This window comes from Gopherus flavomarginatus, chromosome 2 (genome assembly GCF_025201925.1).
Source record: "Gopherus flavomarginatus isolate rGopFla2 chromosome 2, rGopFla2.mat.asm, whole genome shotgun sequence".
In the NCBI taxonomy this organism is placed as follows: domain Eukaryota; kingdom Metazoa; phylum Chordata; order Testudines; family Testudinidae; genus Gopherus; species Gopherus flavomarginatus.
The window spans coordinates 85,612,630-85,628,053 of NC_066618.1; the positions used below are offsets into that span (position 1 = coordinate 85,612,630).

At 40.6% G+C, this 15,424-nt stretch overlaps 1 protein-coding gene across 3 annotated transcripts in view; it reads right to left on the reverse strand.

Moving 5' to 3' along the window:
- Window positions 1-14,860, reverse strand: part of MYRIP (myosin VIIA and Rab interacting protein) — a 90,885-nt gene extending 76,025 nt beyond the window's left edge. For 2 of the 3 annotated variants that reach the window (XM_050937990.1, XM_050937989.1), the window contains exons 1-4: window positions 14,722-14,792; window positions 10,255-10,332; window positions 5,751-5,848; window positions 5,319-5,399 (exon numbers count right to left, since the gene is read on the reverse strand). In XM_050937990.1, the coding sequence (XP_050793947.1) occupies window positions 5,319-5,399; window positions 5,751-5,840 (171 nt within the window). In that variant the 5' untranslated portion in view covers window positions 5,841-5,848; window positions 10,255-10,332; window positions 14,722-14,792. Of the gene's footprint in view, window positions 1-5,318; window positions 5,400-5,750; window positions 5,849-10,254; window positions 10,336-14,721 lie in introns of all 3 variants that reach the window. The other variant, XM_050937991.1, reaches the window with a different exon arrangement.
- Between the last annotated feature and the right edge of the window lie 564 nt (window positions 14,861-15,424).

The window sequence follows — 15,424 nt, forward strand, 5'->3', positions numbered from 1 at the left end:
TGTGAAGCCAAAATGCAACCTTTTACAGAAGCAGTATTGTTTGCAACACACAGACCACTGATTCAGTGATTTAAAACACAGCCACTATTCACACACCTGTCACTAACTGGCTGACCCCAGGCAAGCACACATGAGCCACAAGACCCCCAAAATGGTGAGTAGCCGCAGGGGCAGGGGAAATCAGTGTTTCCGGACGGACCCTACTGTACACTGGGCATGTGGCTCTTGCGGAGAGCCAGCACTGCAGGTGGCGCCTGATGATCATTCCTGTCCCCACATTTTCCACAGGCTGTGTTCATTATGGAAGATATCTCACTGCTGAGGGTGAGCAGGAAATCAAGGGAGGGTCTCCCCCGTACTGCAGCTTCTGCCCTGGCCCTTCTGTGGCTCCCCCCTGTGTGCAGCAATGGTCCCCGCCCCCATGATGGCAGAGTGGTGTGGGAAAGTTACCCTTAATGGGACAAGAAACAAAGCAGTTCTGCCAGAGAACCTGCAGCAGTGGATTGCCCAGTATCTCCTTGAGAGTTTCCTGGAGATCTCTGAGGCAGATTCCCTTGAAGTGAGAGAGTCAATCAGCACCCTGTTCCACCACTCAGACTAGGCATGTGGTGGTAAGAGCATCATACAGACACAAACCTGCTTTCTATAACCCTCCTGCCCCCAGCAACTTGCTTCAGTGATTCCCAAAATCAAAGTCACTTACCAGGGACCTCCTCTCCTGTTTGTGCTTTGCCAAGATCCAAAAGCTGTGACTGGCGAGCTTCCTTCATGATACAGAAGACCTCCTGGCTGCATGCAACTCTGACCTCTGAGTCGTCCTCTGCCTCTGGGTCTCCCTCCCACTCCACATCCTCATCCAAGATTTCCTCTTCCTGGCTCAGTCCACTCTCAACTGGCACGCAAGCCACCAAAGCATCCACTCCAGATCTTTGTAGAACTGGCACCTCGAGGGCGCAGCACCGGAGAAGCAGTTTGCCACCTGTGCCTTGTGGTAGGCGTTCTGCAGCTCCTTCGCTTTGACCGTGCACTGCACTGTACCAGTCATGGCCCCTTTCTGTCATGCATCGTGAAATTTGTCCATAGGTATCATAATTCCTATGGCTGGAGTGCAGCTGGGACTGTACAGCTTCCTTTCACTAAATACTGATGAGGTCCAGCAGCTCGGCATTGCTTCAAGTGAGGGATCGCCTGATATGTGGAGCAGGCATGGTCACCTGGAAAGATGCGCTGAGACCACTGCATGAGTCATCAAGTAAACAGGAAGGGGACTTTCAAAATTCCCAAGGAATTTAAGAGGTGGGGCTCACGGGTGGTCATCTTATGGCAGGGCGGTGGAGTTCAAATCAATGACCAGAGAGGTGAGAACAGGCATTGTGAGACACCTCCTGGAGGCCAATCACAGCGCTGTAATCAACCAGGGTGTCTACACTGGCACCACAGCTCCGGCACAGAAAGCTGTATGCCTCTTGTTGGGTTTTTTTTTAATAGCACTGCAACTGTGCAGTTTCTGTGCACTAAGTGGCTTGGCAGTGTGTACACCTCAGGAGTTACACACCACAGAAAGCTGCTTTGCTATGCAGAAACTTGCCAGTGTAGACAAGGCCTAACACTGTAAGGCAGAGCTTAAATTCCTTTAATCATTCTCGTGGCACTTCTCTGAACCCTCTCCAACTTTTCAACATATTTCTTGAATTGAAGACACCAGAACTGGACACAGAATTCCAGGAGTGGTTACACCAGTGCCAAATACAGAGAGGAAATAACCTCTCTACTCCTATTTGAGATTCCTCTGTTTATTCACCCAAGGAACGCATTAGCCCTTTTCGGCACAGCATTGGACTGGGAGTTCATGTTTGACTGATCCATCATGACCCTCAAATCTTTCAGAGTCACTGTTTTTCAGAATACAGTCCCCCATCCTGTAAGTATAGCCTGTGTTCTTTGTTCTATATTTAGCCATATTAAAACACACGTTGTTTGCTTGCATCCAGTTTATCAAGTGATCCAGATTGCTCTGTATTGGTGACTTTTCCTCTACATTATTTACCACTCCCCCAGTTTTTGTGTTATCTGAAAATTTTATCAGTGATGATTCTGTTGGGATATGTTAGATTTAAGTAAAGACCTGGGAAGCTGCTGGTATGCTGACATGGCATTAGGGAAGAAAGGCAGAGACAGGCAGTATTTCTTTGTTTAATAAATAAGTTGCCATATTTTTCCCTTCCTTGTTGCTTGTTGAGAATTGATAAGCCTTCCAGCTGCATAAGAAATGTAGATGTCTAAAAAAATACCCTTTGTGTAAAAGAACTGTTATATCCCCCTCCCTTCTTTCCCAGCTACACAAGAGAGCCCTGGGTCATGGCCCCTCCCTTCCTCCCCTGAGAACTGCTGATTAAGGAAATTTGTAGCAACAAATTATTGCAACTAAATGCATTTTCAAGGTAAAAATGCCTGTATAACGTGTAATGTTGTGAACAATAGAGAGGAGTGGATATACTAATTGTATGGGTGTTTCTATTACTTAATAAGCGTTTTTCAGGTGTTGTGCCAGATGCAGGCATTTACATACTAACTTAAATAAAAAGAGTGTGCTGCAACTAATCGAGTGCTTACTTGACATTTGGGTTGAGGGGAACAAGTATCGCAATAAAGGATCCCATCTAATCAATCTGCCTCTGGGTCAACCTGCTCCTTCTTCTAATAGAGTCTATGTTTTCTTCCAGGTCATTAATACTAATGTCAGCTAGTATGGGGGCAAGAACTGCAGGACCCCACTAGAAATACATCTACTTAATGATGATTCCCCCTTTACAATTACATGTTGAGACCTACCAGTTAGCCAGTTTTTAATCCATTTAATATGTGCCATGTTAATTATATATTGTTCTAGTTCTTTAATCAAAATGTTTTATGGTACCATGTGAAATGTCTTACAGAAGCCTAAGTATATTACATCAGCCCTATCACCTTTATCAGCCAAACCTGCAATCTTACCCAAAAAAGATTTCAAGTTACTTTGAAAGGTTCTATTTTCTATAAACCTATGTTGATTGGAATTAATTAATTTACCCTCCTTCAATCAAGGCTTGCGTCAGCTGCTCCATTATCTTGTTTGGGGTTCATATGAGGCTAACAGAACTATAATGACTAGAGTTGCGTTTATGATTTTAAAATATTGGCACAACGTTAGCTTTCTTTTAGTCTCCTAGAACTTCCCCAATGTTCCAGGAGTTTTGAAAATCAACATTAAAACTAAACGAGCTGTTCGGCCACCTCTTTTAAAACTCTTAATTGTCTGGAGCTGCTGATTTAAAAAATGCTCAATTTTAGTAGCTGCTCTTTAACATCTTCCCAAGTGGAATGGAATGGAAAGTGTTTCATCATCATCTGATAAGACCACATCATCTGTTTCCCCGCCCCAATACAGAACAGAAATATTCATTGAACACTTTGGTCTTTTCTGCATTATTATTGACAATTCTACCATTTTCATTTAGTCATGGACCAATACCATAGTTAGGATTCCTTTTGTTCCTAATATACTTTAAAAATCCCTTTGTTTTGGTCCTTAACTCTGCTAGCCACTGATTTTCCCTTCTGTCCTTTTGCTTTCCCTATTAATTGTCTGTAATTGCTAGTTTCTGATTTATATTCATTACTGTAAACTTCCTCTTTCGTTCATTTGTTACATATATTTTTATAGCTACCTTCACTTTCCCCCTAAGTGTTTGAAAATGTACCTTTGAAAATCTACTTCATCTGCAGACAAAAAAAGATCAAGTAGATTATCTAATCCATCTCTCTGCAAGTGTAGGATTGTTTTCTGTAATACTTAAGCTCAGTGAAATATTTTTTACACAAATTCGCCAAAGAGATTCAGCCAGAAGGTTTTTTTTGCAGGCTAGATTCACAAAGGCATTTAGGTGCTATTTGTAAAACAGCAAGAGGAGGTGGAGGTGACCTGTTACTAGAGGTGAAAGTAAGCCTGTACGGTCCGGTACGGCGTACTGGCAAGAGCCAGTACGCTGTACCGGACCGTACCAGCTTCCTTAGGGGGGGATTTAAAGGGCTTGGAGCTCCCCTGGCTGCAGGGAGCCCAAAGCCCTTTAAATCCCCCCCGCAGCTCCGGCAGCCGGGCTGGGGCTGGGATTTAAATGGCTCAGAGCTCCCGCGGCTGCAGGGAGCCCAGAGCCCTTTAAGTTCCCCCCACAGCTCCAGCAGCCGGGCTGGGGCCGGGATTTAAAGAGCTCAGAGCTCCCCACCACTGTGGGGAGCCCAGAGCCCTTTAAATCTCCCCACAGCTTGGCGCCTGGGCTAGGGCTGGGATTTAAAGGGCCCGGAGCTCCGCCGCAGCCAGAGCCCCAGACCGTTTAATTTGCTCCTGAGCCCCAGGGGCTCCCAGCCACCTCTGCAGCTGGAAGCCCTGGGTTGATTTAAAGGCCCTGGGGCTCCCAGCCACAGCTGGTGCACCAGGGCCTTTAAATTTTGAGAGGCCCTGCCTCTTCCAGTTGAGGCCACGCCTCTTTGGTTGAGACCACGCCCCCTCAGGACTCTGGCAGTACCGATAAATCCTGTAAGTTACTTTCACCCCTGCCTGTTACCTAATAGACCACTTAGGGCACTCATCTGCAATATGGGACCCCCCATACAGGCAGATTAGGTATCTGAACCCCAGTCTACCACCTTCCAGGTGAATGCTCTAGCCACAAAGCTATAGAGGAGAACACGCTTCTCCCCTGCCTTCTACCAATGATGTTTCAAATTTCCTTTGTTTGAATTTTAAAAAGCAGTTAAAAGTGCCTAAAATCAAAACAAAATATTTCATTTGACTAGAAATGTAATTTTTGGTGCTTTGTTTTGCCAAGAAAATTTTTTGTTTCCGATCACTCCAGAACAATTTTTTTCCTCGATTACTCACACAGCTCTATGTAATGTATGTATGCACATTTCCTTGTCTGATTTGTAATGGTCTCTGGGAAATTATTCTATAGTGAAACAGATCTCATTGACAGGCAGCTTTTGACAAACTTGCCAACAGTTCCAATTTGTCTGGGATGGTCCAGGTTTTTAAAATCTATTCAGGAGAATCAGTCTTCTGACCAGTTTCCCAGGAGCTGCTGCAGCAGGAGGCAGGATATTTTCCATTGAGCTGTTCCTCTTCTGGATATTCTTGTCATCCACACATACATATTCAATCCTTTTCTGATATGTATCATCTTGCGTGAGTTAAATTAAACATTGACAGACTATAGGGCTGTCTTCTAGACATTCAATATTCCAAAGAATACAATTCACAACAGCAAAGCTGCATCACATACCTTCTGCACTATGGTAGTGGCAAGCTCTTCAATCAGTTCCTCCTTATGTTCCCGTAAATAACAAGCCTCGTTCTGTTTGTCCTGCACAAAGATACAATTTATAAATACTACAGAATAACATGTGAGTGGTATTTTTACAAGATCAATATAAAAAGGAAAATGAGTAACATCCTACTTTGCATTGTATGCCGAAAGAACTAAATGTAAGTAACTCTAATTTATTGGAATACCTTGTATTTCTGAAGTAGAACATGCATGCTATCTTGATGATAACTTTCAGAGAAACAACACACAATTCTTTTAGCTAATGCAGTATGCTAATTCGTCACTGCATTACATTTTCTTTGATTTTCACTCATCTTTCCACTATTATTTGAATAAAGAAAAAAAATGATCTACATAAGCCAGCTGAATGTTATTAAATTTGTTTACCAGGCTTTCACCATATGTCTCTGCCTTGGAAATGGCTTCTTCTACTGCTTCTTCTGCCACACGTAAGGCCACAGCTAGGGTGTCCATCATACTATGTCCTAGTCAAAAAGCAAACAAAATACCCACATTTATGCTCAGCTGCAAAATCCAGACCAAGATTCTTCAGCTTCAGTAATTCTTAGATCTAGGATTTTGGTATAGTCTACTACAGAGATGCAGAGCCAGACTCCAATCCCAAGCTGATCAAGATGCACAGGAATATAAGAATAGCCATACTGGGTCAGACCATGGTCCATCTAGCCCAGAATCCTGTCTTCCAACAGTGGCTGGCGTCAGATGGTTCCGAGGGAATGAACAGAACAGGACAATTATCAAGAGCCATCCCCCGTTGTCCACTACCAGCTTTTAGCAGTCAGACGTTCAGGGACACTCAGAGCGTGAAGTTGCATGTTTGACCACGTTGGCTAATGGCCATTAATGGACCTATCCTCTACTAACTTCTCTAATTCTTTTTTTGAACCCAGTTGTACTTTTAGCCTTCTCAAATTCCCTGGCAATGAGTTCCAGAGGCTGACTGTATGTTCTGTGTAGAAGTACTTCTTTATGTTTGTTTTAAACCTGCTGCCTATTAATTTCATTGTGTGACCCCTTTGTTTTAATTGTGTTATGAGAAGAGGTAAATAACACTTTCTTATTCACTTTCTCCACACTATACTTGATTTCACAGACATCTATCATATCCCTTCTTAGTCTTCTCTTTTTGAAACTGAATAGTACCAGTCATAGAGAAGCTGTTCCATACCCCTTATCGTTTGTGTTGCCTTCCTCTGTACTTTTTCCAGTTCTAATATCATTTTTTAGATAAGGTAACCCGAACAGCATGCAGTATTCAAGATGTGGGCTTACCATGGATTTATATAGTGGCATTATGACATTTTATATATTTTTAACTATTCATTTCCTAATGGTTCCTAACATTCTTAGCTGTCTTGCTTGCTGTTGCACATTGAATGCTTTCAAAGAGCTATCCACAGTGATTCCAAAATCTCTTTCCTGAGAGGTAAGAGCTAATTTAAACCTCATCATTTTATATGTATAGTTTGTAGTATATTTTCTAATGTGCATTACTTTGCATTTATCAACATAGAATTTCATCTGCCATGTTGTTGCCCAGTTTTGTGAGATCACTTTGTAACTCTGCAGCCTGCTTTGGACTTAACTATCTTGATTAATTTTATGTTGTCTGGAAACTTTGCCAACTCACTGTTTAGTCCTTTTTCCAGATTATTTATGAATATGTTGACCTGCTCTGGTCCTAATACAGATGTTTGGGGGTCCTGTTATTTACCTCTCTCCACTGTGAAAACTGACCACTTATTCCTACTCTTTGTTTTCTACATTTTAACCAGTTATTGATCCACGAGAGAACCTTCTCTCTTATCGCATGAATGTTCACTTTGCTTAAGAGCCTCTGGTGAGGGACATTGTCAAAAGCTTTCTGAAAGTCCAGGTACGCAATATCAACTAGATCACTCTTATTCACATGCTTGTTAACCACCTCAAAGAATTCTAATAGATTGGTGGGGCATGATTTCCCTTTACAAAAGGTGTGTTGACTCTATTGTGTTCATATATGCATCTGATAATTCTGTTCTTTATTATAGTTCCAACCAATTTCCCTGGTACTGAAGTTAGGCTTACTGGCCTGTAGTCACCAGGATCGCCTCTGGAGCCTTTTTTTTTTTTTTTTTTTTTTTTAAATCAGCATTACATTAGATATCCTACAGTCATCTGGTATAGTGGCTGATTCAAGGGATAGGTTAAATACAACAGTCAATAATTTTGTAATTTCATATTTGAATTCCTTCAGAACTCTTGAGTGAATGCCATCTGGTCCTTGGTGACTTCTTAATACTGAATTTATCAATGTGTTTCAAAACCTCCTCTATTAACACCTCAATATGGGACAGTTCCTCAGATTTGTCACCTACAAAGAATGGCTCAGGTGTGGCAATCTCCTTCACATCCTCTGCAGTGAAAACAATCACTGCAAAGAATTCATTTAGCTTCTCTGCACTGGTCTTGCCTTCTCTGAGTGTTCCTTTAGAACCTTAATCATCCAATGGCCCCACTGACTGGGAGACTACATGCTTCTGATGCACTTTAAAAAAATTTAGCTGTTAGTTTTTCTGTCTTTTGCTAGTTGCTCTTCAAATTCATTTTTGGCATGCCTAATTATACATTTACACTTGACTTGCTTGAGTATATGTTCTATTCTATTTTCCTCAGTAGGATTTGACTTTCAGTTTTTGAATGCTTGCATGCATTTCACTTGTGACTGTTCCTTTTAATTTCTGTTTAACTAGCTTCCTCACTTTTATGTAATTCCCGTTTCTGAAGATCAATGCTATCATGATGGGTTTCACTGATCTTTTTCCTCCAAAAAGATGTTTAAATTTAATCACATTATGGTCGCTTTTACCAAGTGGTTCACCTATATTCACCTCCTGGACCAGATCCTGTGCTCCATTACACCTAATCAAGAACTGCCTCACCCCTTGGGAGTTCCAGGACTAGCTGCTCCAAGAAGCAGTCATTAATGGTGTCCAGAAATTTTATCTCTGTATCATATCCTGAGGTGACATGTTCCCAGTCAATATGAGGACAGCTGAAATCCTGCATTATTATTGAGTTGTCTGTTTTTGTAAGCTGTCTAATCTCCCTGAGTATTTCACAGTCACCGTCACCATCCTGGTCAGGTGGTCAGTAGTACATTCCTGCTGCTATGCTCTTATTTTTCAAGTGTGGAATTTCAATCCATGGAGATTCCATGTTACAGTTTGAGTCATTTAAGACTTTTATTATATTTGACTCTATGCTTTTTTTCAAATACAGTGCCACCTCCCCTCCCCCAGCACAACCTACATAGTCATTGCTATATATTTTGTATGTGTCTCATTACTGTTCATAGTTCCAGCAAGTTTCTGTGATGCCTATTCTATAAATATCATCATTTAATATCAGGCACTTAAGTTCACCCATCTTGGTATTTACACTTCTTGCATTTGTATATAAACACTGATACAATTTTTTAAGTATTTAGTTGTCTGACTTCATGTGATGTAATTGAATAGGAATTTTTTTTGTTTGACTGTCTCTCTTCATTTCCTGCCTGTACTTTATCACCTTCTAGTCTCACCTCTTTACTAGGCTATGGAGTATCCCCAAGGAACGTCTCTGTCTGAACTGTGTGCTCCTCCGCACCTGTTGACTTTGCCCCCAACCTCAGTTTAAAAACTCCTTTATAACCTTTTTAATTTTATATGCCATCAATCTGGTTCCATTTTGGTGTAGCTGGAACCCATCCTTCCTGTATAGGCTCCTCCTTTCCCAAAAGGTTCCCCAGTTCCTAATAAACTTAAATCCCTTCTCCAAAGGTCATCCTCTCATCCACGCAATGATACCCTACTGGTCCTGCGCATGGAATTGGAAACATTTCAGAGAAGGCTACCATGAAAGTCTTGGACTTAAATCTCTTACGAAGCAGCCTAAATTTGACCTCCATGACCTCTCTCTCCTACCTTTTCCTATGTCATTGCACATGCACCTTGATTCTCAGAACTATGGTGATGAGCACTGGCACAAACATCTCAATAGACAGAAAAAATGTTGGGTGGTCTATACCCATTTCTGTATTCTGCCTCTCTGGCATGTCTATGTGCTGTGCAGTTCAGATTACGGGGTTGTGACAGCAGAGCTCACCAAAGTGCTGCACTGTAAATCCCCCATGTGGACTTCGTAGGCGTGAACTCAAATGGTCCTGGTCCTAGTTTGCATTAATTTAGTCCTCTTCAAACAGGGCTACATCAATGCAAAGTAGGAACCTTTTGCTCGTGTCTGCAGCAGCCACACCGAGGACCTATAGTGCAGCACCTTGGTGTGCCCTTCTATTCACACCCTCATAATCCGAATGGCGAGACATTTCCCTAAAAATACAGTATTGGCAGAGGCCACTAACTTTCTAAACTTAAACAATACATAACTTACAATTTTAAATAGAAAAACACAATATTTCTACAAAGTCCATTTAGGGAGACTAACAATGTGCTTACTTTAGTTGGGTAGTTATGATGAGAGGAATATTTGTAACAGAATTTAATAAAACTGAGACCTATATGAAAAACAAGTGTGTATAAGCATTAGGGGGAAATCATGTGTGAGAGAAAGAGAACAAACTCTGAACATGTGTACAATATGGTTTTCTTAATACTGAAGTAAATGTATAATAGCCCTGATGCAAAACAGATGAAGTCTAGCATGTGCCCTGTGAACCACAGACACTCTGGTAACTCACTAAAGGTTTTAGCTAAAAGATTAGTGATCCTGTAAACTTTTCATCACCAGGGATCAATGCGACTTGGAGACCCTCCAACACCGTAGGCTATTTATCAAATAACTCGGTAACAGCTCAGTTTTAGTGCAAATGAATTTTAAGTAGAGTTACCTTCTGTCTGTCTGTAGAATGTAGAGTCACTGCCACAAATGCTCCCTTCATTTTCTATGCTTCCTTCAAAAAAGCTTCCTTCTGCTCAAAAGGACAGCACAACACATACTGTATATGAATATTCAATATATTATTAGCTTATAGTACTCTTTCAAAAAGTAATGGTGTTTCTAATTATACCACATGTATAGATGTGATAGCAGATGGATTTCTTCACCAAGTAGTTGAAGAACCAACAAGAGGAGATGCCATTTTAGATTTGGTTTTGGTGAGTAGTGAGAACCTCATAGAAGAAATGGTTGTAGGGGACAACCTTGGTTCGAGTAATCATGAGCTAATTCAGTTCAAACTAGATGGAAGGATAAACAAAAATAGATTTGGGACTAGGGTTTTTGATTTCAAAAGGGCTAACTTTAAAGAATTAAGGAAATTAGTTAGGGAAGTGGATTGGACTAAAGAACTTGTGGATCTAAATGCGGAGGAGGCCTGGAATTACTTTAAGTCGCAGCTGCAGAAACTATCGGAAGCCTGCATCCCGAGAAAGGGGAAAAAAACACAGGCAGGAGTTGTAGACCAAGCTGGATGAGCAAGCATCTCAGAGAGGTGATTAAGAAAAAAGCAGAAAGCCTACAAGGAGTGGAAGAAGGGTGGGATTAGCAAGGAAAGCTATCTTAGTGAGGTCAGAACATGTAGGGATAAAGTGAGAAAGGCTAAAAGCCATGTAGAGTTGGACCTTGCAAAGGGAATTAAAACCAATAGTAAAAGGTTCTATAGCCATATAAATAAGAAGAAAACAAAGAAAGAAGAAGTGGGATCGCTAAACAATGAGGATGGAATGGAGGTTAAGGATAACCTAGGCATGGCCCAATATCTAAATAAGTACTTTGCCTCAGTCTTTAATAAGGCTAATGAGGAGCTTAGGGATAATGGAAGGATGACAAACGGGAATGATGATATGGAGGTGGATATGACCACATCTGAGGTAGAAGCCAAACTTGAACAGCTTAATGGGACAAAATCGGAGGGCCCAGATAATCTTCATCCAAGAATATTAAAGGAACTGGCGCATGAAATTGCAAGCCCATTAGCAAGAATTTTTAATGAATCAGTAAACTCAGGGGTTGTACCGTACAACTGGAGAATTGCTAACATAGTTCCTATCTTTAAGAATGGGAAAAAAAGTGATCTGAGTAACTATAGGCCCGTTAGTTTGACATCTGTAGTATGTAAGGTCTTGGAAAAAATTTTGAAGGAGAAAGTAGTTAAGGACATTGAGGTCAATGGTAATTGGGACAAGTTACAACATGGTTTTACTAAAGGTAGATCATGCCAAACCAACCTGATCTCCTTCTTTGAGAAGGTGACAGATTATTTAGTCAAAGGAAATGCAGTAGATCTAATTTACCTCGATTTCAGTAAGGCGTTTGACACGGTTCCACATGGGAATTATTAGTTAAATTGGAAAAGATGGGGATCAATACGAAAATTGAAAGGTGGATAAGGAACTGGTTAAAGGGGAGACTCCAACGGGTCGTACTGAAGGGTGAACTGTCAGGCTGGAAGGTGGTTACTAGTGGAGTTCCTCAAGGATCAGTTTGGGACCAATCTTATTTAACCTTTTTATTACTGACCTTGGCACAAAAAGGGGGAATGTGCTAATAAAGTTTGCGGATGACACAAAGCTGGGGGGTATTGCTAACACAGAAAAGGACCGGGATATCATACAGGAAGATCTGGATGACCTTGTAAACTGGAGTAATAGTAATAGGATGAAATTTAATAGTGAAAAGTGCAAGGTCATGCACTTAGGGATTAATAATAAGAATTTTAGATATACATTGGGGACACATCAGTTGGAAGCAACAGAGGAGGAGAAGGACCTTGGAGTATTGGTTGATCACAGGATGACTATGAGCCACCAATGTGATATGGCCATTAAAAAAGCTAATGCAGTTTTAGGATGCATCAGACGAGGTATTTCCAGCAAAGATAAGGAGGTGTTAGTACCGTTGTATAAGGCACTGGTGAGACCTCATCTGGAATACTGTGTGCAGTTCTGGTCTCCCATGTTTAAGAAGGATGAATTCAAACTGGAACAGGTTCAGGGAGGGCTACTAGGATGATCCGAGGAATGGAAAACCTGCCTTATGAAAGGAGACTCAAAAAGCTTGGCTTGTTTAGCCTAGCCAAAAGAAGGCTGAGGGGGGATATGCTTGCTCTTTATAAATATATCAGAGGGATTAATATTAGGGAGGGAGGGAGAGGAATTATTTAAGTTTAGTACCAATGTAGACACAAGAACAAATGGGTATAAACTGGACACTAGGAAGTTTAGACTTGAAATTAGACGAAGGTTTCTAACCATTAGAGGAGTAAAGTTCTGGAACAGCCTTCCAAGGGGAGTAGTGAGGGCAAAAGACATATCTGGCTTTAAGACTAAGCTTGATAAGTTTATGGAAGGGATGGTATGATGGGATAGCTTAATTTTGGCAATTGATCTTTGATTATCAGCAGATAAGTATGCCCAGTGGTCTGTGATGGGATGCTGGATGGGATGGGATCTGAGTTACTGCAGAGAATTCTTTCCTGAGTGCTGGCTGGTGAGTCTTGCCCACATGCCCCGGGTTTAGCTGATCGCCATATTTGGGGTCGGGAAGGAATTTTCCTCCGGGGCAGATTGGCAGAGGCCCTGGAGGTTTTTCGCATTCCTCTGCAGCGTGGGGCATGGGTTACTTGCTGGTGGATTCTCTGCAGCTTGAGGTCTTCAAACCACAATTTGAAGTCTTCAATAACTCGGACATAGGTTAGGGGTCTGTTATAGAAGTGGATGGGTAGGGTTCTGTGGCCTGCTTTGTGCAGGAGGTCAGACTAGATGATCATATTGGTCCCTTCTGACCTTAAAGTCTATGAGTCTATAGAGGAGTAGTCTGAAAATTCCTGTTTGAATTTCAATTGTTATACAAAATGTTATTTCTTTTATATGAAAGATTTCTCAAAGTGTGTGTGTGGGGGGGCAGGGATGAAGTTACTTAAATGCAGAACTTGTAAAATGAAAGCTAGTGCAGTGAACTTCCTTTTAAGGAAGACATTTGGGACTTGAAACAGATCCTGGATTTTAAAGGCCACTACTGAATAAATAAAACAAACCCAGACATTTAAACTTGTATTTATCTTCAAATGAAACAAGAGGGTTATCTTACAGTCATACTGAAAATAGAAAAAGAAAAGACATTTAGATGCTGAGGCCTTCTACAGAAAGGTCTCCTATATCCTGCACATCCTTCCTTACATATCCTGCATGTTATTACTCATGGGAGCAGTCTCATTTAAAGGCATAATTCAGTGAGACTACTTTTGAGCATAAGGAATGCCTTGGTATGTAAGGTTTTGCAGGATCAGTCTCTTGACTTTTTTAAATTTTCTGTATGTATTTAAATTAATTCTTTTGTTCCATTTGCATCACACCCACTAAATGTAGCATTCCCGCCTTTATTTTTTCATTTCCATTTTTGAAGTTTTTAAATTTGATAGGAAGAAAAAAGCAACCTATCAAAATGGAATCTTTTAGGACGGCATTCTCCTGTTCTACCTACAGGCTTGCCGTGTACTCCTAAATAGTATTAAAAGAGCCACTCAGAGTTGCCTTCATCCAGGTGCACACAGCCTTGCTATTATTTTTGTTTTCCAAGTGCTTAGCTTATCTTCAAGAAAGAAAAAAAGACTTTATAGAAAACATAAACCCTTTAGAAAACACAAACTCTGTACAGATTTCAATCGAATTACACTAGGAATGAATTTGGCCCAGCAGAGGCAAATCATCTCAGAAAGATTAGACTGGTGCCAGCATGACAGCAAGAAAGCACTGTCCCCAAACTCACTGAATACCTTCAATTACTAGTTTTATAGGGGGATGCATCGTCTCTCCATAGTTAGGAAAGAATTACACTTCATTCTAGAAGGCTGATATTGATTTTAAATTGATCATATTTCTTCCCCATTTACTTGAGAAACTTCAAATGTAAGCAGCAGCTGCAATTCACATGGGGTCAAATTCTATGGCAAACAGGCAAAACTCCAGTTGAGGTATGGACTGCAGGATTTGGCCTTTGTTAGTCAAATTTTGCATTAAGTGCAATGGAAAACCTCAACTCCAAAATTCTGTGCTCATTCATTATCTACACAGAACTCTCAGATCCCTAAGCACATTCATGGAAAGCAGAAACAGAGCTGACATTTGCTTTGTAGATCTGAGAGCAGAATTTTGCCTTATAAATTATCTAAACTTTGATTAGTTAAATAGCTCAAACCTAGCCCAACTCTCTAGATATTTAACTCCTTATAACCCCCCACTGTAATTCTTCTGAAAAATTGTAATTTTCTCTCCCACCCCCCAAATACTCTCAGAACTCTGATTGGGTCCATCATGTGCGTTAATGTGGATGAGCCTATAAGAAATTAAAATTGTACTGTACCTATTATTTCAGAACAAGCACCACTCTCCAGTCTATGTTTTCTGTATAAATTCTTCAGGACTTTGGCACTACCAAAACGCTTGAAGCGACTTTTCACATTATTGTAATACCATTCCAGGGACTGGGTCCGTAGGAGTCTAAAGAGAATAAATGAGCAACATTTCAGAATGCTTAAAATGAGTCTACATCGAATAAAACCAAAAACTCTCCCTGGTCTTTCCTAAGAATTATATCTACTGGGCTCTTTTAAATCAAAAGCCTTATAGCATAATATTTTTGAAAATTGTTTCTTGGTTTTAGCTTGAACAAGTCTGGTTTTATGGCAAAATAAGTACTGTAAATGATTACAGTAGTAAGTTGCTTGGTTACCATATCAAAATAGCAGATTATATATTTTAACAAATGCACTGAATACATTTTGAGAGGCCATCTACGATATTATAGAATAACATATGAGGCTATGGTTTTAAAAGTGTTTAATATTTACATGGATTTATAAATAACTCACGATGGAATGAACACTTAGTTAAGATTTTACAGGGATTGGAGAGCTCTCTTTTTCTCTTTGATTAAGATTTTTTTTAAGATTTATTTTTCATAAACATATATCACTACAAAAACATCTACAGAAAAGAGCTCACGGGCAAGGTCTGCACAAAGAATCTTAACTCATTGCAAGCAAATAAGAATGGGTGGAA